General features: G+C 35.9%; 1 protein-coding gene across 1 annotated transcript in view; it reads left to right on the top strand.

Annotated features, from left to right (window-relative positions):
- The first annotated feature begins 599 nt into the window (after positions 1–599).
- The window catches only part of LOC134659460 (uncharacterized), a 41,688-nt gene continuing 15,530 nt past the window's right edge, over positions 600–26,757 (top strand). The window contains exons 1-2 of the mRNA XM_063515102.1: positions 600–893; positions 25,887–25,938. Of these exons, the coding sequence (XP_063371172.1) occupies positions 600–893; positions 25,887–25,938 (346 nt within the window). The remainder of the gene's footprint in view (positions 894–25,886; positions 25,939–26,757) is intronic.

Raw genomic sequence — 26,757 nt, 5'->3', positions numbered from 1 at the left:
TGTTTCTGAGTTAATAGGAGGTATGTGTATATTGGCAAGATGGTACACATTCAAATTTTTTATGTGTGCGTGCCGTGTATAAGCTGGAATGTCTTCCATTTTGTTTGTTGGTTTAGTGTGGATGCGTTTCAATGACATGTAACAATTATTGACAATAATCAGTGAGTTTACGTTTTTAAGAAGTTTTTATTTATTTATTTACTGACATTCGGATTCTAATTGAGAAACATTATTGCATGTACAATATTTAATAGGTACAGTCACCAGCAAAAATATATGACTGTGGGCAGCCATGCAAAAATTTAATTACAACTAACAAAAATAAAATAACCTAATAACTAAATATATACTAAACTAAAACTACCTAAAAAGTAAAAACCTACAAATAAAAAATTGGCCCCAAGTCTGTGCCGACAGGTAGGGTGCCCAGAAGGCTGGCGGCGTTGCCGCGCTGAACGGCAACGCCAATGCGTTGGACGAGGTATGCTCCAGCCTTCCGGTCACCCGTTGCGTCGATAAGGCGCTTGGCCAACTCCCTATAAACGCTGTGCGCGCCTTGACCCCACGGCCCAAGCGTCTCCACCGCAAACGGCTCAAACATGCAGCCGCTGTCTATGGCTGCATATTTGCGCCGCTTGAGATGCTCTGCCGCATCGGCAGCAGCGCCAGCCCTAGAAGAGGTCCCTGGAAGATGGGACGGCGCGAGGGTATCCACGCACGTGGCGTCCCAGACGAGTGGTCGACCCAGCCTCCAGGGAACCAGCGTCATGCCATCTGGTCTCTTCCCGTCGTCACGCGCTAGCCCCGTCGGCAGAGACGAAGGCCCGGCGCAGTATGTCATTAAGACTGGCGTGGCGTGCCATGCGGCCGGCGCTCTTGGTGCAAGAGAGGCCGTGAGTGCCAAACTTTGACACGTCAGTGCCGCAGTGGCAACGGTGTGGGGCCACGCATGCCGCCCCCAAGCGCAGCGATATTGCGAGCCTAAAAGTACTGCTCGTTAGGAGAGTGCCGAGATTAGTGGAAGGGAGTGCCTGCAGCCATGCGCCGGATTCCCATTTCGTTCCAGCAAGAAGACGAGCTCGCTCTACCGGGCTGGTGGCCGTTTCGTAAAGATTATCACGTACCAGCACGCAGAGCGGCTCGTCCCATTGATGCTGCGAATGACGCATCTCGGGCAGGTCCTTGTTGGGGCAGGCAGCCTTCCAGCTATCCACTGCTTCTGACAAAAAAGGTAAGTCCAAACTGTTGACTTCGTTGATTTTTAGAATTTTGATAAATAAACTTTGAATACTATGAACCGAAGAAAGGAAGGCAGGTAATGCGATACTAGAAATTTGACGGATCCCAATACCACCGTGTCTGATGGGCAAGGTGGCTTGGGTCCATTGACGGTTGTCCAAATGAATGTTCATGATTGAAAAAACTGTATTTTTTATAAGTTCGTCTAGTTTGGCCAAAAGTTGAGGATATTTCCAAAAGTGACTGCATCGAAGGGCATACGTAAATTTGGGTACAAACAAGCAGAATTTAATGATCGTGTAAGCCATGTGCGGGTTAATTTGGAGTAAGCGGTCCGAAAAATAACTAAAATTCTGGTTCTGTGCATGTACATAATATCTGTACTTATCATAATATCATATAAATAAATAAATAAACAAGATTTACTCGTTTAAAGGTATAAGATAAAATAATACTTATTTTATACAATTAAAATAAAATATAAATCTTAAAATGTAAAAAAATATAGGACGATATACGATACGAGCGATGCTAACGACAGTAACGACTGAAAAGTTTATAAACATAGCGGCCGGCACGCTTAACGTAATTCGAAAAAGATGTAGGTAGGTACCTAATATTATTTACATTTTACTGATGCGAGCGTGATGGGCACTTTTGCGTCGGGGCGGTCGCGGAACGATTTTTTCTGCTAGTTTAGACCAAATGTAATTTATTGTGTTATATTTAAGATTTCTTTGGTCATTAGGTACCTATTTAATTTAGATCGTATCTTTTTTTTAACTTACTTTTATTGACGTGTAAAACTCTCATATTTTTACTGATGCATTGAAATTCTGATAAATGAAAAGTCTTCTTCTAAATCACACAATTTCTGATTCAAAGTTTAATAGTTTTTTTTTTAACTTTAAAAATGCACCTGCACCTACATCCAAAATATTAAAATATGATTAAAATACATAATAATAATAATAACGCCGTATCCATATAAGCTAGCGTTCGGCGCACGCACACAGACGCGAGTTGTGCATGTGTGCGCATAAATGATGGTTGAACGGCGCGGGGTTAGGAAGTAACAGATATGTCGATTATTAATTACTGGAAAATTGAAGATGTTTTATCGACTATTCAAATAACTTGAGATTAAGAAGCTATTTTCAGAAATTAATATGTTTAGGTATTTGTTTTTAATTAAACTGGAGAAATATAATTAGGTATTAAAGATTTCAGTCAGAGCAGTCGTGGTCATTCAGGTCGTTGTATCGTAATTCGTAATAATTATTTAAAAAATCAAACTTATCATAGTGAATTAAATCTGTTATAAATATCTTAAGGGATTTTAAGTTTGCGCAAATAATTTTCTTAGTTTTGTCAAATTTAGATATTTAGTATGTGAACAGAAATAAGTACAACCCATTATTATTTTTTAAGTTGTATGAAAGTTATCTTAAAATTATGGTATCTAAATCGTTAACTTATGTTGTTTCTAAAGAAAAGACGCCACATTGGCTAAGAGCAAACCTAATAAATCTGTATTTTTAAATTTTTAGCTATTATTATAGTTTAGCATAGCCAACGCGCCGATTTCCCCGAATGTTTTTTTTTAATATAATTAACTGATCGGCGATTGGATCTAGTCACACCTGATGGAAAGTGACCCAAATATACAACGCGTTCGTGTCTGTCCGTTCGTCTGTCTGTTAGAGCGCACCGAATGTTAAAAACATGATAATTCACGGCGCAAACACTAAACTGACGATTTTACTGCGCACTCTTACACGGACGCCCGCCACATGCACTGGCTAATGGATTTTGACAGATTTGTATTATAAATATCTAGGAAACATGTAACTCAAAAATGCGCGTTTTCCCAGAGATAAGACCTAGCTAGATCGATTTTTCGTCCCCGAAAACCCCCAGATACTAAATTTCATCGAAATCGTTAGAGCCGTTTCCGAGATCCCCGAAATATATGTACCTATACCAAATATAAAATAAAATAAAAAAACAAATTACAAATTGTTACTTATACAAAGAAAATAGAGCGAATAGAAAACTTGCATTTAAAATGTACTCGCTCTAATTTATTTGGAAACTAAGGAGCGATCACTAAGTATGCGGGGAAAATATCGATATTATAATTTATCGATATAGAAGTTATAGAACCTCACTACATGTCATTAAGTTGTGCCCCCTATAATCTGATGTCTTATTATAACACATTTATATTAGTTATCTTTAATTATAAAACAAACTCAACGTGATATTTTTTACCTGACGATTTATTTATAAATTTTACGTTACAATACCAGGTAAATGGATTTTAGACCCGACAAATGAAAGGATTGGGAATGAAAGTCGAAGTTTAAATAGGATGGCTTTTAAATCATTAAACTATCAGCCGTATTCGAACAATAAGATACGTCAAATATTCGATATTGAAACGATATGGATCGGATATGTATGTCAGTGTCAAACAAGTGTCAAAAGTGACGTTTCTTCAAATAAGATGGTAGGATCCTAATCGATGTGCTATACGCGTTTGTCAGTGAGGGACAAAACATAGACATGCGACACTGTGATTGGTCGAATTTATTTGTTGCCCGCACTTGCCCCCCATAATATAGCTAGTCAAGCAAATCTTGTCAGTAAAAAAGGCGCGAAATTCAAATTTTCTATGGGACGATGTCCCTTCGCGCTTACATTTTTCAGATTTGCCGCCTTTTTCTACTGACAAGATCTGTTTGACCAAGTATACATACTAATTTATGGTGGGTAATAAAAAACAATCTGTGACGATGACAAGGACAAACAATAATAGCGGTTTCGCTGCTACTCCTACTAAAAGATACATAAGACTATCCCGTTCGGTCATTTTCCCCCACCCCTCATGTCTGATCCAGTTAAAATACTAGATTCATGCAAAAACGTCACTTTTGACACTTCTTTGACACTGACATATCCGATCCATATCGTTTAAATATCTTATATTTGACGTATCTTATTGTTCGAATACGGCTGTATGTTTCTGTTCGTCGTTAAAACCTCTTTAACAAACCCTTACGTACTCAATGGGATACCCATTTTATAAGCTTTACCCATTTACATATTTTAGTGGATTCGCATTGATTGTGTCGCAATTATTACGTGAAAATCAATATTTGGGTTATAGTTTTTTAATCGTTTCAGGTGTTGAAGGGTTAACGAAATAGGGATTGCCTGAAAAAAAGGACATTTTAACCCTTTACCTATGTTTTATTTAGGTACCTGTTTTAGGTAAGTAATTTTAAATGATTACTGGATAAAAAACGTTCATAACTAAGTAAACCTTTAATATCGTAGATGGGTTAAAGTTTTGTCGGAACCCTTTTTGGATAGCGAACATTTTCGTTTTGTTTGTTATTTATTTTAATAATGTACCTATTTCATTAGTTTTAGTTTCATATTTATTTAGTTTTAAGCTGCTTTGAGGTAAAATTTGTGAATTAAGAATGTTTTCGGTATTAAATAAATATTAACTATGTTAAAAAAAGTTGAATTAATAACCTCTTTTCCTCCAAAGTCGGTAAATAATGTAACAGCGCTGCACCTTGGCCACATTCCAACAAGCATCTCTGATAATATGCCAAGTTTAGAAAACATCAGCCATATAATAATGTGCCTGGGAAATTAAAGTTTCATTATTATTTAAACTAGCTTTTGCCCGCGACTTCGTCTGCGTGGAATAAGTAATTTGGGTACCTTACTTTTCAAACAAATTTGTTTTTTATTCATCCTTCTTTTCATCTCCAAATTGGTCCACTCTACAAATTTTCACCCCATTTTTTACACCCTTAAGGGATGATTTCGGGAATAAAAACTATTAATATATCCTTCCCAACAACTTAAACTATCCGCATACCAAGTTTCTAAATCGTTTCCAGTGGTTATTGATTCCCCATATAAATTTGCACCCCCCTTTTCACACCCTTGAGGGGTGAGTTCTGGGATAAAAAGTATCCTATGTCCTTTCCCTGAACCCGAATTTCAACTAAATCGGTTCAGCTGTTTAAGCGTAAAGAGGTACCAGACAGACAGACAGACACAGTTTCGCATTTATAATATTATAAGTATGGAGTATGGATTTGTTTATAAATTTAAACATGTATTTATTATAAATAAATAAATATTTTCCTTTTCCTATTCGTTATCGATGTATGAACATGAAGTAAAGATGAAACATTGCCCGACAGAAGCCTTGGCGGCGGCCTCGGCATTTTTTTTTTACCTATTAAACATAATACACGTTTTAATACGATACCATGGATTAGCCTGTACCTGTACAGTCACCTGCAATAATATGTTACTCTTCGAAGGCCGCAAAAATATGTGACACGCTCTTATGGCTCTACAAATCAGATCGTGTCCGATATCTTTGCGGCCTTCGTTGTGTAACATTATTATTGCAGGTGACATATTTTTTTCCATATCTGAAAATGACCTAAATGACAGACTTTTGGATTGAGTTATTATTTTATTTCTATTGTATGTAAATATAATGTTATAAAGAAGTCTTTTATAGATTAGGGTCGATTTTATATAAAAAAATGTATAAAATGTATACATGAGATAAAATTTTATTTAAAAACTTGCATCAATTCAAACTAATATTACTTAACTACTGGGGCCCGTTTCTCAAAAGCTTGTAACTTGTAATACAAGCTGATGTCACTGTTTGGCAGCTTTTGTTAGAAAGGGACTTCCACTTGTATTACAAGTTACAACGTTTTTTAGAAATCTGGGCCCCTGTTCTATCAGAATTTTTGTAAACATTCAATATACAATAACTAAACAAACTAGTAATATAAATAATTATATAACCAAACATTTATTTAAATAATAACAAATTATAGGCACAACTTAAGGGCCTACTGCAGCCGCGTCTGGCGCTTCGTAAACCACGCCCGCTAGTTCTTCCCTCCCCGCTAACACGCACACATGGAAACGATTCGCGCCGCACGTGAAGTTTGTGTGACCTTTTAGCACCATCTAACGTTACAGAAGTTAACTACCATTATACGTGGTCGCTGCGGTCGGCCAGAAACTTAAATTCGGAAAAAATTGAAACAGATGGCGTTGTTACTTGTTCATAATAGCAAACAATAAAATAATTAATTCATAAACCTGCATATTTATTGTTGTTTTGGAAGATGTTAACATCATAAAAGCAGCAGCGTATATAGCATATAAGTTAAGAGTATTGATAATAAGAAAATAGCACAAGAACAGAAAAGAGATTATTTTTGATAAAATATGATGAAAACAGATTTACTTGATTACGCTCACCTGACTTTGCGGTCACTAAATGCAAATTTCAACCTTATTGTTATGGGGTTACAATAACCCTGGGGTTGCAGGCGTCCATGGTCGTTATTATTATAAATGCTTTGGTTGAAATGCTTTTTAACCCTCGAATTTTTCATAGGTACAGTCACCTGCAATAATATGTTACTCTTCGACGGCCGCAAAAATATGTGACACGCTCTTATGGCTCTACAAATAAGATCTAACATGATCTACCGCAAAACGGCCTTCGGTGTGTAACATATTATTGCAGCTGACTGTACTCGTATTCATTGTTGTATAGGTAGGTATTAATATCTTTTATCCGATCGATTTGCATTTATTTGAAATAAATCACAGTGTTTAGTAATTATATGTTTTATTGAATAAGAGATTATTTAGGTATGTAAGGAATACAGGGTGCCTTTTTAAAACACTAATTTTTAGGGTTCCGTAGCCAAATGGCAAAAAACGGAACCCTTATAGATTCGTCATGTCTGTCTGTCTGTCTGTCCGTCTGTCCGTCCGTATGTCACAGTCACTTTTTTCCGAAACTATAAGAACTATACTGTTGAAACTTGGTAAGTAGATGTATTCTGTATCCGCATTATATTTTCACACAAAAATAGAAAAAAAAAATTTTTTTTTGGGGGTTTCCCATACTTAGAACAACTGAAACTCAAAAAATTTTTTTTCATCAAACCCATACGTGTGGGGTATCTATGGATAGGTCTTCAAAAATGATATTGAGGTTTCTAACATCATTTTTTTCTAAACTGAATAGTTTGCGCGAGAGACACTTCCAAAGTGGTAAAATGTGTGTGTCCCCCCCCCTGTAACTTCTAAAATAAGAGAATGATAAAACTAAAAAAAATATATGATGTACATTACCATGCAAACTTCCACCGAAAATTGGTTTGAACAAGATCTAGTAAGTAGTTTTTTTTAATACGTCATAAATCCCCTAAATACGGAACCCTTCATGGGCGAGTCCGACTCGCACTTGGCCGCTTTTTCTGGATAATTTTGAATTTCAATTGTCAGGGGTGCCTACATTATTTTTTAATACATTTTACAACGACAACAAACAAAAGTTCAAATTCGCCGTATTTTTATTACCCGGGTCGATCGCAACAAAATAGAAAATCATGTTTTTCAAATCTAAGCGTTATTGTAATTTATCTCAAATAACCAAAAAGTCAATCTGACTAGAACTTAAAAACGAACTGAATTATTTTAATATGTCGATTTTTCTTGGTGACCCAGGAGAATTTTTTTTTATCCCATACAAAAAGAGCGTATCCCAATCGCGTATCGGTTTTGGTTTTTACTTATAAGTGTGAAAAATATATTCTACCATATACGAAGGATGTGTGTTTTTTCATGTTTTATATGTCTTTTTGTACAATAAAGTGTTTTACTGCTACTAATATATCATATTAACGATTAACTAAAAAGGTATTTACATCTAATTTAACTGGTAAATTATTAAAGTCCGCTAAAATTAATATATATTCAAAAAAATATTTGTTAATATGTCCCAAAATCATGGCTCATTTTTTAAGTCTCCTGACTTACCAAACATATCGCAACGAAGGCAAGGGTACAACGCGGCATCGTGAACCTAATAACGTAACGTTTCAGTTACTTTTTTAGTCGCCGACCATTTTATCCGGGGTACGAAAAGAGGTATTAGATCTATCCTGGGTCTAATATGTTATAAAAACATAGTTTTTTGAAAAATGTTCGTAGGTAGTACACAAAATTTACATTTTCTTTTAAATGTGATTTGGGTCATCGTTCTCCCTGGTGACTTTTCTGGTGACCCAAGAGACATCAATTTTATTATGACTCAGGAGACTTTTTTTCTATGCACTTTGATTTTTTTGATGCGCTAATTTTGTAATCTAAAATAACTTTAAACTGCTGATATACTTATATCACTTTGCTGATGAGTGGAAGTGGAATTTAAACTTAATTTATTGTTCTCTCCCTTGACATTTTGGCATACATTTGACATGCTGCAGTGCACTCCTAACGTTAATTAAGACATAATTTTTAGAAAAAGCTTTAGGAAAACTCACTCTTGAGCTTAAAGCGATTAAGTCCTTATCATATTATGTTAGATTTTTAGTACAGACCCCAAATCAGTGAAAATGTGTCTTAGCCAACTAAATTTGTCTCTGGGAAAAGTACGATATCCCTAAAAATTGTACGTACATTTCGCATTTTTCTGAAGGAACGGAATTCATAAATTGGGTTATTATTATTTTTTCAGATTATTTGATTGCATTGACATATCACCAAGATAGATAGAACATTTAAGTTACCAGAAGAAAAGCATTTATGTTCTTTTATACAGTGTGGAAAAAGTAGGTTCGATTCCCGGGCGCGACTAAGCGAATTTAAAAAAAAACAACGTGTTGCATTCCGGGAGTGCCGACAGAAGTGAAAACTCAATGACTAGTCCAAAATGTCTGCAGCACTATGTATAATTGACCCATCCTCCTTTCTATTGAAAACTTTTGGTTCCGAAATTGCTGGTCAGTGAGCTTGTTTAAAATTCGAAATTCAAATGTATAGCGTTAATTGTTTAAAATTCGAATAGAAATTGTAAAGTTACCTTGCAGACCTCGCGTCTAAATATATTTGGTCATGATATTTTGAGTTTTATTCACCAGTACTAGAGTTCACTTTTATTAGCGATTTCATCAAGATGTAGCTTTATTGAATTATATTTGAGTGATATAAAGTTATAATACTGTGAGATCCTCGTATTTCAGCCCGTACAAGATTATAACCTTTTTCATGTAATGTCATTGAGTTTTTCTTTATTGATTTAAATGCCATCTAAACCTTACGGTCACATGATCGCCTTACGCTGTCTCGAGTTTATCATTTTTTCCCCACCTCAAAAAGTGCCTAGCGCCGCTAAAGAAGTTTTCACTTCAAAAATCTTTGAATGCAGTTGTTTCTTTAAAAAACAATAATGTTTCATTTAAGTAAAATGAGCAAACTTAAGGTTTTAAGGCACTTTCCCTCCAGGGCCCATAATTTTTTTCCACCCGGTAGTAGACAACTATTTTTTTCGACTAAATGAAGTTTTATTAGATAAATCGTTGATCACATGGTTCGTTTCACACATCACATCAAATCGTTTGTCATCACAATCAAAATTTGTCAAAAGTAATGAAATTTATGCCATAAAAACATAAATAAAACATATAAATTCAACACATTTTTTTAATAAAAATCTTTCTCGATGATATAAAAAAGAACATCGACAAATTATGTTCAAAGAATTAATATCAAAACAGATGTCATAATTAGGATTGGCTACTTTAAGAAAAGGACAGAGAGATTTAATCCTCTCGCTCTGCACGTTTTTCTCATTCCTCCTTGTCAAGCCAAAATAAACTATAAAATGATAGTAACACAGTACATTGTAATATTCACTTTTTCCACGGTATCATGTCATTGTAAATTACTTATGTGAAATTGTAGTGGCGTGCGACTTTCAAACCGGAGGTCACGGGTTCGAACCCCGGCCCGTGCAAGTGAGTTTTTGTAAGTAGAGACCTTTTTTAGTGGTACTTAAATATAATAACTTTTCGTATTATTGAAATAAAATATTTTATTCAAACAAACTTAATAATATAATCATTAAAACGAATAATATCAATTAGTTTTTAATATTTATTCAATTATTTTAAATTATTTGAGCATGAAACATACTAGATTTATTTTTATCATTACAATAGAAAAAAAGCAAAAAATATATTCTTATAGATATTTTATTTTCAAACAAAAATAAAGCAAAAAGTTACGGTTAGATTCTGATGGCTAAATACCAAACAGCTACCGATACATTTCAATATCTGTCGAAATTTCCTAACCCGTTGTAACTGACAAAGAGTATAGATTTCGATGTAGCATGACGTAGCTAAGCAAAAACGCACACATGCGTAACGTATAGGCCTGTAAGAAGGCACCATCATAGGTTTACCTCCGATTCCGTTACTACTCAATGGAGTTACGACTCAACGTTTATTGGATATTAAAATTTTACGTAATTCGGAGCGCTGCGCGAAGTGACATAGGTCTTACCTCTTTGAGGCACGACGGCCATCTAACATTACTGGCATAAAGGATGCATTTATGACTTTGACGCATGACAGAAAGAGAAACCGAACTGCGTAAAATGGGCGTTTGCTGTTGAATTCATAAAATCAAAAATCGGTAATAAATCCATCGGTAAAGGATAATAAGTTAATATTTAGTTCTTTGAAAGTTAAGACGAGATGAAAACCTTTGCTGTAAGGTGGATTGTGCTGGATATGGATGTGTTTTCTAGTTGCACGAAGCTAAAACCGAAAAATGAACACGTAAGTTTGGATTTATTTTCTATCGAGAAAATTTTAAGCATTCGTGTTTCGACTACTACGAAATGTCTTATCATATAGTCAAGAAACATATATCCGAAAATCACTACTGTTTGTTTCCGGGGCTAGCCACTGCCACCTTTCTAAGATCCTGTTATTTTTCGATGCACGGCCTTAACATGCTATCATATAATATCATAGCACCCATTACAAAAAGACGTAACTCCAAAATTCACCATTAAAAAATCGATCTTAAACAAACGTGAATAAGGTTGAAAGTTAAATGTGGTTATAGTATTCTGCCGTCGTAAGGTAAATGTGCCGATGCCGTTACCTCAACTCGTCCTTGACTTGTGATACGAAAAAAAACTGGCACAAAAAAACACGCTCGAAAACCAGAAATTTGGGAATCCAGAGCGATGATTATTTGTGTCATTTAATTGGATTGTCATCATTTAAGGTTAATTTTTATTTCAATATTAACATACCTACTTTTTTAATAGGATTGAAAGTGTTGAGATATTTATTTGGCGCCTTTTGATTTTGATATGTTAAACAAAGGTGTAACGACATATACACAGCGTGGGTCTGGGTATGTATGTATGTTGTGTAACATTTTATTATTATACTTAATGTTTAAAAGGCATGCAAAACTTTTACACATATTTATATATGTACCTATATACGATTTTAATTATTACTTAGTACCTATTAAAGTTATTTAACTACTAATAAACGTGTTAAACAGACTTAGAAAATTAGTATAAAATAATTATTTAATAAATATTGAGCGAGCGCAGTGTGCGCCGAGCCTTACACTGCTAATAATAATACGAGGTACATACCTCGTGCGCGACTCTGCTAACGCTAGGGATTGACGAGTGTCGATAAACTTGTCGATAATAAGTTCAAGGTGGTCTGAGCGTCATACCTACTTACTGATGTGTCGTCGGAAACTTTCCAAACTTGCGAAATTTTCACATAGGTAGTAAAAACTGGGAAATTTTTCATATTGTATGTCCATATGGGAATTGAAATTTTCCATTTCCAAAATAAAGTTTCCTTTGTTTCCTGTTAAATTTTCCTGAAATTTCCGAGAAATTTCTTTTTGGAAACTTTCCGTTACTTGCTTTGTTAGTAATATTTGTAGTTATACTCATATTTAGAATTAAAAATAGTGAACTGGGAGGGCGTATATATGAGGGCGGCTATATATATTATATACCGCCTTATCGTATTAGTTGTCTTATTATAATAGTTTCGTTTGTTTTTAAATGTATCATATTAAATATATTATTTTGAAAGACTAGCCTCTTCGACACTCGTCCTATCAAAATAATTTATCAAATGATTGGGAATCAATCAATGAAATAAAAAAATCGCAGAATAAAGAATTGAATTTATTGATACTATATTGATCGTCTGTTCATAGCCGAGGTGTGGTACGTAGGTTGCCCTGAAAGTTTCGGGAATTGGAAAAAATACGCGTTTAAATGAAATAAAAGTACTTTTATTGTTTTTCAAAGTATTCTCCTTTGTGTTTAATGCACTTTTTCATTCTCTGAAACCAGTTTTCAAAACAGTTATTGAACTCTGAACTGGGGGTTGACGAAATGGCCATTTTATAAGCGTGGACTGCTTCTTCCGCGGTCTGAAAACGCTGACCACGCAACCGATTCTTTATTTTCGGGAAAGTAAAAAAATCGTTGGGACTTAGGTCGGGGCTGTACGGAGGATGGTCCAGTAATTCGACTTTTTCGCCCTTCAGATAGTCGTTTGTTTTCTGAGCAGTATGAGGGCTGGCATTATCATGGTGTAGTATAATACGGCGGTTAGGGTTATTTTTTCGCAGTTCAGCAAAAACAATCGGTAAACAAACGCCTATATACCAATCGGCATTGACAGTTCTTCGATCTTCAAGAGCAATAGTCGCCACGTGACCCGATTTGGAGACAAACGTGGCTACCATTTTTTTGATCGTGCTGCGAGAACGAACAACTTTTGTTGGCTTCGGCTCGTCTTCGTAAACCCATACTCGAGATTGGTTTTTGGATTCAGGCTCATATGCGTAAATCCATGACTCGTCACCTGACACAATACTAAAAACGGCAGTTGAGCTTCCTCCATTAAATCTTTTTAGGGTTTTGTGGCACCAATTGACACGGACCGTTTTCTGCTCGTCAGATAACAAGTGAGGAATCCACCGGGAAAACAACTTCCGCACGCCCAACTCTTGCTGTAAAATAACTTGTACCTGACTCATTCCAATGCCTAAAGTCTCCTGAATTTCCCGATATGTAACATGCCTATCTTCTTTTATCAGTTGGCGAACAACATCGATGTTTTGATCGGTAACGGCAGTTTTCGGTCGACCCTCACGTACGTCATCCGCAAGAGACACACGGCCACGTTGAAATTCCGAATACCACCTGTATATTGTCGTCTTCGAAAGTGCTTCACTACTAAAAGCAATAGTCAATCGGTCTCCACATTGTTGTTGTGTTAATCCACTTTTAAAGTCATAATAAATCATTGCTCTAAAACTTTCGCGGGACAGCTCCATTTTCACCAGCGACTCAACGACTTTAAAAAACAATTGAAAATAGAACATTGTTTTTTTTTTCTAAGTGGCCAGTGTTTTCGAATAATGAGACTATGCTTGTAACAAAGAGGTATAACACATGTCAAATATACGTTCCTAAGTATGCAATTCCCGAAACTTTCAGGGCAACCTACGTACTGTAGAAAACCAGATATTTGCTAACACTTTTTAGTTGTTAATTACAAGCGAAAAAAACACGATTATACATATTTGTTTACCTACATTGTCATCAATGTCATCATATGAGTTAATTATTTATCTCATTATATTTACCCTCTAGCCCATACGTCAAACCTTGCCAAGCAAAATGAAATTTTATTTTGTCAACACAAAGTTCAAATTAGAATGGAACAGGAGACCTTTTTATCGGTCTCTGGGCGGCTAGAGGTTAAGTGTCCTCGTTAAAATGTTTAAAAACATTAATACAATTAAAAAAATATACACTATGTATAACAATAATGTCAATAATCTCTAAGAAATCGAAATAAAATCAATTTAGATAACCAAGCAAAACAAAATAAATAAGAACAAAGGAATGATCTATCGATAAGTTTATGATACCTGTCTCCGCCCTAGCTACCGTATCCATTTAGTTTGACAAGCATTCGGTTTCATATATCCGCCACGGCGATGTGTGCTGTGTGTACACGGTGTGAGTGTGTGCGTGCCAGGGCTGCCGATAGAATGCTATTTGTAGGGGTATGTTGTTTTAGTGATATTTACTCAAATAATGATTTTTAATTTAATTTTATTATGATATTTGATGTAATAAATAGGGAATTTGTGCTCGTGTCGATTGATATTGATAATTATTTGAAGTGACGTTTTAGGTGTACCTACATCAGGGGTCACCAATTAGTTTGTTCAGGGGTCCGGTTTTTAAAATATGATGACCATCGCGGTCCGTTTCTACTTGAGTTTCTTAAATAAGTACCAAGGAAAAGGACCAAGCACTTACTTTGAAATGAAATTGTAAATTTAACAAATATGTTTCATTCAAGATCAAGAAGTAGCAAAGAATGGAGGGTACGGGCGGGAAAAGAATTAATGAAATTAAAAAAAAAAACATGTCTAGAGTTCACTTATTAGTCAGAGATGACATTTAAATTAAGGTTGGCAACAATGTATTTCATACAATATTTTTTAAGTTGTCATTACACGAAGTATCGAAAAAGTGCCAAAAAGATACTGCGTGTATGCACAAATGCTTTTTTGGGGAATAGACTAAAGACTTGTCTTGACAACTATAAGGTAGGGTTTTAAAGATGTGTGCACGATCAATACACGTGTTAATACATAACTTATTACCAATATTTCGTGAAGCGCCAACCCTGAGTGTTTTCAGATCAACTGTGAGTGTGTGTGTGCAGACCGCAACGCACACACACGTAACGGTAATACGATAATTTTTATGAGTAGACAAACTAGCGTTGCCGCGCGGGTTTGCTTGCTGTATCCTTCAAACGGCAGTATTGAGCTAAAGAGATGATATATTTCAAATGAAAACGAAACGTTATATCATTAAATAGTTACATAAATATAATTCAATAAATAATAAGTATAGTACCGGTCGATTATTTTGAAAATTATAATTAAAATTACTTTTCAAACAACAAGTTAAGTAGGTAAGTAATTTATCGTGAACTCTATGATGCTTTCAAAAACCGCAATTACGGATAAATAATTAGGTATTTTGTTAGGACTAAAATGATTATTCTGAGAAATTGTTATTATTGAGTAATATTAACGTCGATATTGATTTAATAATGACATTCAAATTTCGAACATGTCTGAAAAACAAATGAATTAGATTTGACCTAATTTTTAGTATCAGTCGAGATGACGTTTTTCGAAATGTGATGTCAATTGCAAACAGATGCGATTAAAACGTTTCCTGAATACATCACAGGGAACATAATTATAATATGTGTGTAGCTGTGTAAATAAAACAGTGTTTATAACTGTAGGTACATATTTAGGCATTTCAACGACCGTGTGATGTTTTTATGAAACTCGCTTTCAGCTCGTTTTATAAACCCACACTCGTGTTCTAATGCCTTTCATTATGTAGCAGTCACATAAACTCTACTATATGAACACTTTTACACAAAAACATTAGTGTGGCTATCACCAGGCGGTCTAGCATGAGTTGCGTTCTCGCGCGACTCCATACATCTTGCGCGACTTCAAGTATGGAGTCGCGCGCGAGAACGCAACTCATGCTAGACCGTCAGTTTGGCAGTGACATAAGCGCCATCGAGAACGTAATATACTTTCTATATGCATCTCGCTCGTACTCGCAGATTAGTGCAAGGGAGATGTATAGAACGTAAATTACGTTCTCGATGGCGTATATGTCAGTTTTGACACTGTCAGTGACTCATGGTACGGGCTCTGAAGTGGGCGTGACCGAGTGACGTACAGTTAGGTTAGGACGATATACTAAGTAGATGAATATTGTATAATATGCTAAACAACATATTATCGAGTTGGTGCTAAACTTTTGTAACACTAGTTGCATTACATAGCCTGTTCTAAATCTGCTAGCCTAGTCGGCAGCATCATAGACAAATATAAGTAAAGACTGTCGCTACTGACGAAAAATTTATTACTAATTAAAACAATTTACAACTAATGTTATTTAAGCAGTAGGAGTTGAAAATAGACTTCCGGTGCATCCGGTTATAATATTATCCGAAAATTGTTTAGTATTAAAGTTTTACTTTGCCGTGACATCTATTGTCAACTAGCAGAACTGTACGGCTACCATCAGTACGGCGACCTTCAGTTTGGCACTGACATAAACGTCTCGTTCGCACTAATATGCGAGTAAGAGCGAGATGTATAGAAAGTAAATTACGTTCTCGATAGCGTGTATATGTCAGTTTTGACACTGTCAGTGACTCATGGTACGGGCTCTGATAATGGTCCGTTACTTGACGCTAGATGTCGACTACGAAATAACGAATGGCTCAAATCATTACTCTCTTTTGTACGCGTCGGTTAAGAATGCCCCGGGTACTCGACATAACTTCACAGCTGTTTTTGTGAGTATAAGATAACATTCTACGATTACTTATCGGCACATAACGATAACTTATCCAACGTTCACATATATAGAAAAATACTTGTCTGTCTGTAGTGTAGAATAAGTAATAGTATTACCGTTATTGGTTGTTCCATTCTTAAGGGGCCCACTGATTAACAGTCCGCCGGACGGTATCGACCTGTCAGTTGTTCGGAACTGTCAACTTTTTGTTCTAACTGACAGACCGATATCGTCCGGCGGACTGTTAATCAGTGGGCCCCTTTACGCTATGGAATGTCCAATTTAGGGAGAGGAGAACCCTAAATGGCGTAACAATGACGGAGCGTGACTGTACCTATCAAATATTGATTTACTAAATACTGTCCAATCTTCTTCCTCGCGTTGTCCCGGAATTTTGCCACGGCTCATGGGAGCCTAAGGTCCGCTTGACAACTAATCCCAAAAATTGCCATAGGCTCTAGTTTTTACGAATGCGACTGCCACCTAGCTAACCTTCCAACCCAGTAAACTAGCCGAGTAGCCGTATTGGGATTAGTCCGGTGTCCTCACGATGTTTTCCTTCACCGAAAAGCGACTGGTAAATATCAAATGATATTTCGTACATAAGTTCCGAAAAACTCGATCATTGGTACGAGCCGGGGTTTGAACCCGCGACCTCCGGATTGCAAGTCGCAGCTCGTATTAAACGTGATCGTATTATGCGGGACAATATTTTTTTTTAATGTGGGAGGCATGGGGTCCAGTTTAGACATAACATGGTAGTTGATCTAGTGATAACATGCGCGTTGCCTTAAGCTATGTTTTGTTTATGCTTTTTAGTGTGAATAAGATACTTTAACATGAATAAATGAGTGACAGTACGGCTACCATCAGTTTGTCACTGACATTAAACGCCGTTGAGAACGTAATTTACTTTCTATACATCTCGCTCGTACTCGCATATTTGTGCAAACGAGAGAAAGTAAATTACGTTCTCGATAGCGTATATGTCAGTTTTGACACTGTCAGTGACTCATGGTGAGATTAAAAAAAAAATTAAACGTGATCGTATTAAGCGGGACGATAAATTTTTTAATTTTGTTAAATGTGGGAGGCATGGGGGTCCAGTTTAGACATAACATGGCAGTGATAACATGCGCGTTGCCGTAAGCTACGTGTTGTGACCGTGGTGACCGGAACATGAACAATGAGCGAGGAAGCGGCGAGTAAAAATATACGGGACGGGAGAAAGGGGGTAAGTACGAAATTTAGTTTTTTCTGTATTATAAAAAAAGCCTTTTTATTTCTGGGTAACAACAACTTAATTTTTAGCTTAAATTTATCTATATCGTAAATTACTCCAGAACCCTCCTAAGAGGTATAGGCCTTTTTTCTGTATTAACACAGAATAAATAGTTTGTTGGAAGAAATTTTATATTACTAACTAGCGACCCGCCCCGGCTTCGCACGGGTTAACAAATTATACGTACCTTCTATCTTGAATTACTCTATCTATTTAAAAAAACCGCATCAAAATCCGTTGCGTAGTTTTAAAGATCTAAGCATACAGACAGACAGACAGCGGGAAGCGACTTTGTTTTATACTATGTAGTGATACTCAAGTGATAGTGATATCCTACGCAGATGACCCACTATGGAAAAGGCTTATAAGCTTTTAACTGCCATATAGGTGTACATTTGGTTATTTTATCTATGAAGCGGGTTGTATGTGTTACGTTACGGCCCTATGGCGTTTTCCTTAATAAGTACTTTTTTTCCCACCCTTTGATATGAGGATCCTGTGGTAGTTTATACATCTATTTGCCTATAGTTAGTCATATTATATTATTTTACTTCAAGTATAATAAAATTATAACCGAAAAAGCACATGTTATTATCATATTTTATAAATACATACAAGAAAGCGAAATTACTCAAAATTTTAAAAACATGACTTACTGTACTTTACCATATCGCCGCTAGAGACGACCCTAATTCGTTACCTGCGCGTGTGTGCGATCACTGCGCGTGTGTGAGTGCTGATAAACGCTAGGGCTGCCACCATTCAACATCGAATGTCAAGGCTAAGTTTTAATTTTAATGTTTACTTATTGATTTATTATCTTATTGTTTATAATTTAATTGGAATTGAAGGTGATGGTGCAAAAAGAGTGAATTAAAGCCTTGAGTGTTTTTTTTTTCCAATAAACTGGTAATCTGAAAGAGTTATATCGTAATTGTCGTAGCATGCCAAGTTTGAATCGTGTCAAATAGTATCAATTTTATTAATTTTGTGATTGAATTTATAAAATAGGTCTGTTTTTAGACGAAGTTCCGGGGATGTAGTAGCCAAGATGACAATAGTTTGATGCAGAAAACGAAACGAAACGCAAACATAATGTCTCTCTATCGCACTAATGTGGAAGAGTGATAGAGAGAGACACACATAGTTAGCGTTTCGTTTCGTTTTCTGCAAACGATTGTCATCTTGGTGTATCTTTATTTGACGTTCATAAGCGCATTGTAATATGATATGCCTACTTGAATAAACTATCTTTTATCTTTAAATAAATAAATAAATATCATGGTCTTTAATGGGTCTTTAGGCCTTTATCTTATCTTATCTTATCTTGGCTAGACCCCCAGGAACCCATACCCAGGATAAACAAACGCATGGTCAGCATTAAACGCATATTCATAACAATTATATGAACACGAACAAAACCGAATCTAAAATCTCACGTGGGGAGGGGGAGAGAGGGGTTTCGGTAGATATCATATTACGCAATAAATACACGCCCCAGCCCCTTATTCATTTTATTCACATCCTCAAATTTTGGGTTTCATTCATACTAGGTATTCTGTTTACAGACATCTGATTGTTTATTGTTATACTACTGACGAAATTGGCTTGCAAGACTAGGTATATTTTTGTACGATGGAAAAAACAATAAAATAATGATTATATCGGGTGGTGACAGCCCTTGCCGTTTAGTTTGCATTCCGTTCGCCGGCGCGCCACAATCAAGTGCTACGATGGAAATAACAGGACATGCCCGTATATTAATAAAAAAAAAGCATTTTTTTAACTAAGTACTATGATAAACCGAGAATGGAGTCATCATAATAAAACCGTCTTTTGATAATATTTGTTCTTTTTTAAATAATAGAAAACGCGTAGATATATATAACCTGTGGTTCACGATCCTAGTTATAGTAACAGAAGTTGCTAAGCGGGCGAGGTGTTCAAAATTATCTTGACACGCTCCTATTCTCTTAACAATAAAGTCACGTCAAGATCATTTTGAACACGTCGCCCGCATAGCAATTTCTGCTGCTGACTGTACTTATTCAATGAAATTTAAATTATTTTTAATTAGAACAGGGTTGCATTTGTTTTGTTTCGTTCAATTTTTAAACAAAAAAAAACTCTATTTCCTATATTGTAGATATAATTTTCACTAGCAAATTTTCGATTTTTCATTTATATTGCTAGGCCTGAGGATACCTGCTTGATCGTGTTTTTAATGTATTTCCGTACATCTGTGTCTGTAAAGCAATCCAAATTTTTTTATTCTAATTTATTTATCTATTCAAAATAATCAATATTCTTTTATTTACTTGAAAACAACCATATCCACACCGTTCTTTCGCTCACCCACACACCTGCACTGTTTATTCATTATGTAAGCACGCACACAGACACACGCACACACAGGCAACTTTTTAATTTTAAAATCGTACCAACATTAAGTAGCGAGTGATTAGAGTTGGCTTTACCGACTTAGGATAGATAGTTATGGTTTATGGTGTTTAGAATAGGGTATTTGACATGTATATGACTACTAGTGAAATCAGTTTCTTTTATCGAAATGTCAATACGATTTTCGAACTGTGAAACACTAGCATGTGACGTCACAATCAAATTACCTACTCTTTATAGTTTTACACGAGTTTCAAAATAGAAATTGTGTCTAAAATAACTCTCGTAAAGGCTCTCTTTATTTTTCACAAACTGATGAGAAAGCTGCAGTTTATCCACATTGGTAAAGTTTCGCATGCAAATTTTGAGTTGTAGTCGTGCTTTGAAACCCTCACAAATTTTTTGAACCACTCGCTCCAGGGACCGGATATCGGTATTTTTTGTATGGGAACGAAAACGGTATTTTTTCGTTCTTTGCTAATTATTTCATTTCTAATTGGGCAATCTAATAATAGGAAGGCGTTACTTAAACACACAACTGAATCCTACATTTCGAGTAGGTATAAAATAATTCGAGAAATATGGTTTTTTCGATGTTTTTGCAAAAAACCGGTTCCGATCCCTGCTCGCTACGATTGTTGATAAATTAAGATATTTCTCTTATTGCAAGCGTCTATTATAGGCTATTATGATAGTCACCAACGTATTTAAAAAGGTTATTTTATTAAAAAATCTGCATCCAAAAGTTCGTAACTCTATGATCGATACTAAAAATGTTAATTCACACAGGGCTGCCAACTTCATATTTAAACAGCTTATATATTATACATATATAATGTACATATCCTACATTATTAAGTGTATGTATATGTACCGTTGTACTACTTCAACTGTGAAAATAAAATTACTTTCAAGTCCAATTTATCGATAACTAACTTCTGCCCGCGACTTCTCCTGCGTGATGGGATGATTATGATGATTGATAAAAAACTATCTTGCTCTTCCCCGGGTTTCAAACTATCTACATACCAAATTTCATCTCATTCGGTTCAGCGGTTTATGCGTGAAGAGGTAACAGACAGACAGTTACTTACTTATTTCCTCGCGTTGATGTGGTAAAAAAACTTGTGATTCACTCGTAGCAAACTTTGATTGACTCGCGTCGCGCGCCTTGAAATCCTCGCAACGCTCAAGATTCAAATGGGGTTGAAAATATTTTAACCTTTTCACCTCGGATATATACTACATATATATAAACTCGTAAGTAACCTATATATGTAGACAAATTAATTTTAAACAGGACGGACACGCGATATCTGCATTGTATGTGTATATGTATATTTGCCGTATATATGTACACAAATAAAGTAGTTCCACGGTTTGTATGTAATGTCTTTGCTGTAGGTAGTTGGGAAAATAAGACTTATTTTGAAATGACTAGGGATTCCCTATAGCCTTACCACGACTGCCTTAGCACTAGCCACGGACTAGCAGTGTCAAACTGACATATTCGCTAACGTCGGAGTAACTTACTTTCTATGCATCTCGCTCGCACTAATATGCGAGTACGAGCGAGATGCACAAAAAGTTAGTTAGACATAGACATGATAGACATAGACACGCACACGCTAACGAATATGTTAGTGTCATTTCGCAGTAAAATAGTCAGGAAAATAGAATAGCTAGCTGTAAAACATTATAAATCTAGACCAAATACGACATTACGACATTTACAATTTTATAGTAGATTGACTATTTACAAAACACAAATTAAAATATTTAATAAATTAATTTGATTTGTTACCAAAAGTTGTATAAAAATATAGACAAAGGACTTTAGTCGTTTCCTAAAAAGTCATATTTGCGCGAAGTGCCTGCGGCGGTACGTAATACCCAACAATGACTACGTAGCTATGTATAGCTAGCAAGCTATACGGATAGCTACAGAATGAGCTTGGGGTCGGCTTACATGGTAGCTTGGTATTATTATTATTTAGATTGTTTTAATCATCAGATGATTATTTACTTTACATTTCAATAATATTTACTGGAAAAACCATTTATTTACATAATTCAATATACTTAGGTATATATATATAGGTATACCTACTCCTACTACAATACTGAACTAAATTAATAATTAGCTTAAATCTAAAATAGGCCCTTGCTTGAGGCATTGTACCAAGGATGCTGGCGGCATTTCCTCACTGTATCGCAATGCTGATAGGTACTTACGTTGTGCGAGGTAGCCGACAGCTCTTCGGTCACCAGTTACGTTTACTTACGTCAACCAGATGCAGAAAACTTGTGCGCGCTGGGACGCCATCCATGGACCTAAAGTTAAACGTTTTACATTATAGCCCTTAAATATTTTGACGTAGGCTCGGAAAGTGCGGGAAACTAGCACCATGTACCTACTTACAGTAAAATGTATTTATGTATTTTATTGTATTGTCGCATGGCTGCCCCTGGCATTCACGGCGCCATGTGAGCCCCCGCGGAACCAGCCAATACGCAGTTTGTCAAACATTTGAAACGATCTGCTTCCTCGAATTTGGATCAAATCAATAAGCATCAGCAACGCTCTGCCGCGCGGCGTTGCTTGCTTTTTAGTTTTTACAACATTCAGGGAATATGCTTAGGAAAGGAACAGGAAATGTGGAAAAATTCAGTGTCATTGTGGTATTGTTTGCAGACGTTTCTGCATTTAGGTGTTGTGTGTAAAAAAAAACCGGCCAAGTGCGAGTCGGACTCGCGCACGGAGGGTTCCGCACCATCAACAAAAAATAGAGCAAAACCAGCAAAAAAACGGTCACCCATCCAAGTACTGACCCCGCCCGACGTTGCTTAACTTCGGTCAAAAATCACGTTTGTTGTATGGGAGCCCCACTTAAATCTTTATTTTATTCTGTTTTTAGTATTTGTTGTTATAGCGGCAACAGAAATACATCATCTGTGAAAATTTCAACTGTCTAGCTATCAAGGTTCGTGAGATACAGCCTGGTGACGGACGGACGGACGGACGGACGGACAGCGGAGTCTTAGTAATAGGGTCCCGTTTTTACCCTTTGGGTACGGAACCCTAAAAACTGATAAGTGATAAATAAAATAAAAATAAATAAGGTACCTATATTTCACGAACTTACATGTGTTCAAATGTCAATAATTTATATTTTTCTATGAATCAACACTTCTTGTCGCCTAGCTACCACTTCAATATTATATTATTTAATGCAATTTCATTAATATTTAATTTTCTTTTGAATATTTTTCAAACATATCATCACATACTATCACCATCTATTGGAGTATTGGCAATATTGGCATAGTTGCAAAACTCCATTGTAAGAATACAAAATATGTTTAATAGCAACATCTATTGAAATACCTACGTATTACTAAACTTTAAGTGAACTCGTAAAAACACGACATCTGTGGGATATTGTCTAAACTACTAGCATAGACTAGTGTACAACATTGTAACTAACATAGATGAAGGACGTAGTAGGTTGGCATTTTTTTAGTAGATGTCGCTGCAAACCGTACATGTATGATGGTATTATACGGTTAAATAGAAAGGGCGTCAAATTGATAAAAACCGGCCAAGTGCGAGTCGGACTCACGCACGGAGGGTTCCGCACCATCAACAAAAAATAGAGCTAAACAAGCAAAAAAACGGTCACACATCCAAGTACTGACCCCGCCCGACGTTGCTTAAGTCAAAAATCACGTTTGTTGTATGGGAGCCCCAGTTAAATCTTTATTTTATTCTGTTTTTAGTATTTGTTTTTATAGTGGCAACAGAAATACATCATCTGTGAAAATTTCAACTGTCTAGCTATCACGGTTCGTGAGATACAGCCTGGTGACAGACGGACGGGCGGACGGACGGACGGACGGACGGACGGACGGACGGACGGACAGCGGAGTCTTAGGGTCCCGTTTTTACCCTTGGGTACGGAACCCTAAAAACGAGTTTTTGATAACTAGTTTTAAATTTGGACGGGTAATACTGCATAACAATGTTGCCAGAAATGATATTAATCGGCTTATCACACCGGATGTTTCTGAACGCATCCAGCAGTTTTCATTTCCACCCAGTGTTGCCAGATGGTCACAAAAGTCACATTTTTCGTGACTTTTCGCCTTCTTGTGTGACATGTGCGTGACTTATGATTTTGGGGCAATTTTTGTGACTTTTGAAGATAGTCGATTTTTGGACAAGTTTAGTTTTGAAATTCGTATTATTTAGGAATGCTCCCAACCAAGCTTACTAAGTCCTTTAAATTTGACACTTTGCACTGACCCTTGACGATACATCAACAATCATGTTTATCACTAGGTCTTATCATAGTCATGGTAAAATGAGATTTGTTACCTTGACGTGACGGTGTTATATAGTTTGATAAGAGTTTTTTTTTGTGTAATGAATCATTAGTAATGATTCATTTCTTTTAGTCTGTATCTATACTACTCATTGTACTACATCAGTTATTGTGAGATTTTTGAGCGCTCTAAAACCATTAATTTTAGCCGGGGGTAAATTATTTACGAATATACTTTTTTATTTTCTTTTGATTAAAGATTCGCAGACAGGGAAATCAACACCACACTCGCGTTCGCGCTTTCACACCACGATTCACGCACATAGTCTGGAGAGGGCTTAAACAGTGTAAACTTTAAAAAATTTCTCTCGCACTGACTGACTGTGAATTGTATCTTGTTAGTAGTTTGTGGACTCATGTGACTGGGTTAAGTTTGGTAGATTAAGGCGTGTCCAGACGAAGACCATCCCCCGCCAATCCGACCAAACTATCCGATCAAACCAGGACGCGCGGACGCAAACACCAATTTGGCCAGTTTTATCAATTTAAATTTTATGGTGATATTTGACCGCTGTTAATTAAAAAATGCCGCTAACCGCGAAAACTAGCGTCACAAATTGGTATTCTTGCGTCCGTACTCCATTATATCGGTACTATCGGTCATAATCGGCGAGCCAAATTGGCGTCCGCGTCCGCACGTCCCGACCCAATCGGACAATTCAATCAGACCGTCGAAAAATTTTCCTCGTCTGGACAGGCCTAAACTATAGTCTGTCAAGCCATTTCATTAAGTAGAAAAAAGCGTCAAATTTAAAAAATTTAGGCGCGAAGGGTCTATCATCCCAAAGAGAATTTAATTTCGCGCCCTCTTCCACTGACAAAGTTATTTGACTGACTTTATAATAACTTATTATGGTAATTTTTTTTTCGTGTTGAAAACGAAAAAAAATATCAAGAAATAAAAAAAGGAACTTACAATTCATGAAATCGATCACATAAAATCATATAAGGTTAGTAGAATTTTTGTGTAATATATTATTTTCGGAATTTCTTCTATTAAAATCGATTTACCAACCCATACTATAAAAATGTGACTTAAGCAGCAAAAACGTGACTTTTAGGGAAACGAAACGTAACTTATGACTCCAGAGCCCTGGCAACACTGTTTCCACCGGTCTGACGTTTTGGGCCGAAAAATTGACAATATTGCGAATTTCCACATATTAAGAATCATTGTTTACACAATAATTATAGTATTTTATGATATAAGCGGATAGTTTTGTAGTTTTTCAACAGTGTTTGGAGTTATTTATTCACCGTGGATCCGGAAGCGAGCGGTTAGTATTTGTTTATTACGCTTTCCTATCGGTACGCAGAATCGGTTTAGGTCCATATTTAGTGTTCTATATTTATTTTCGAGCCGAAAAATCAATAGGGATCACGTCATTTATTTTTATATAGGAGGAAAAATTATTTTAACATGGGGTGTTTTATTTCTTGTATAAACATGCTAGTTATAAATGAAAATATTAATGAATGTTTTTTAGATTTGGCGGATTATAAAGATTTATATAAGTGCAATTTTTATTTTGTATGCTTGTTTATTTTTAGGTGTTAATTGGCACCTTCCTTTTCTTGCTAAAGCATATCTTAAAAACTTATATTAATTTATTCTGCTTGTACGTTTTTTGCAAATTAATAGGATTGCAAATATTCTAAACTTTTAGGTATTCGAATATTCGACTTTTTCTGACGACAGATTCGAATTGCAAGACCTACAAATTATACACAAATATATGCAAGAAGGGCCTTAGTAAAGTTTTTACAAGCTTTTATTTTATTTAACTTGCCCTGTTAGTATGTATGTTGTATGTTAGTGTGGGTCAAATATTGGAAGCTAAATTTTACCCACTTCCAGATTTTCGGATTGAGTTGAAATTTTGCATACATGTGTCTGATGATCTGATCTGATGATGGAGACAGTAGGGGGCCATGGGAACTCTGTGATAAAACAATGTGTGTTTGATGTTGTTAGAATTATCTCATGATTATGAGTTGACTGTGGAAAGAAAAGTACAGTCAGCGATAAAATATTGTAGAAAAAAGTCGGTTCGGGTTTGAACCTGTAACCTTTGGATTGAATGTTGTTCGCTCTT

The sequence above is a fragment of the Cydia amplana genome, chromosome 25 (assembly GCF_948474715.1).
Source record: "Cydia amplana chromosome 25, ilCydAmpl1.1, whole genome shotgun sequence".
Classification (NCBI taxonomy): Eukaryota; Metazoa; Arthropoda; class Insecta; order Lepidoptera; family Tortricidae; genus Cydia; species Cydia amplana.
Note: the sequence above shows the minus strand (reverse complement) of the source record. Positions and strands in the feature narration are given on the sequence as shown.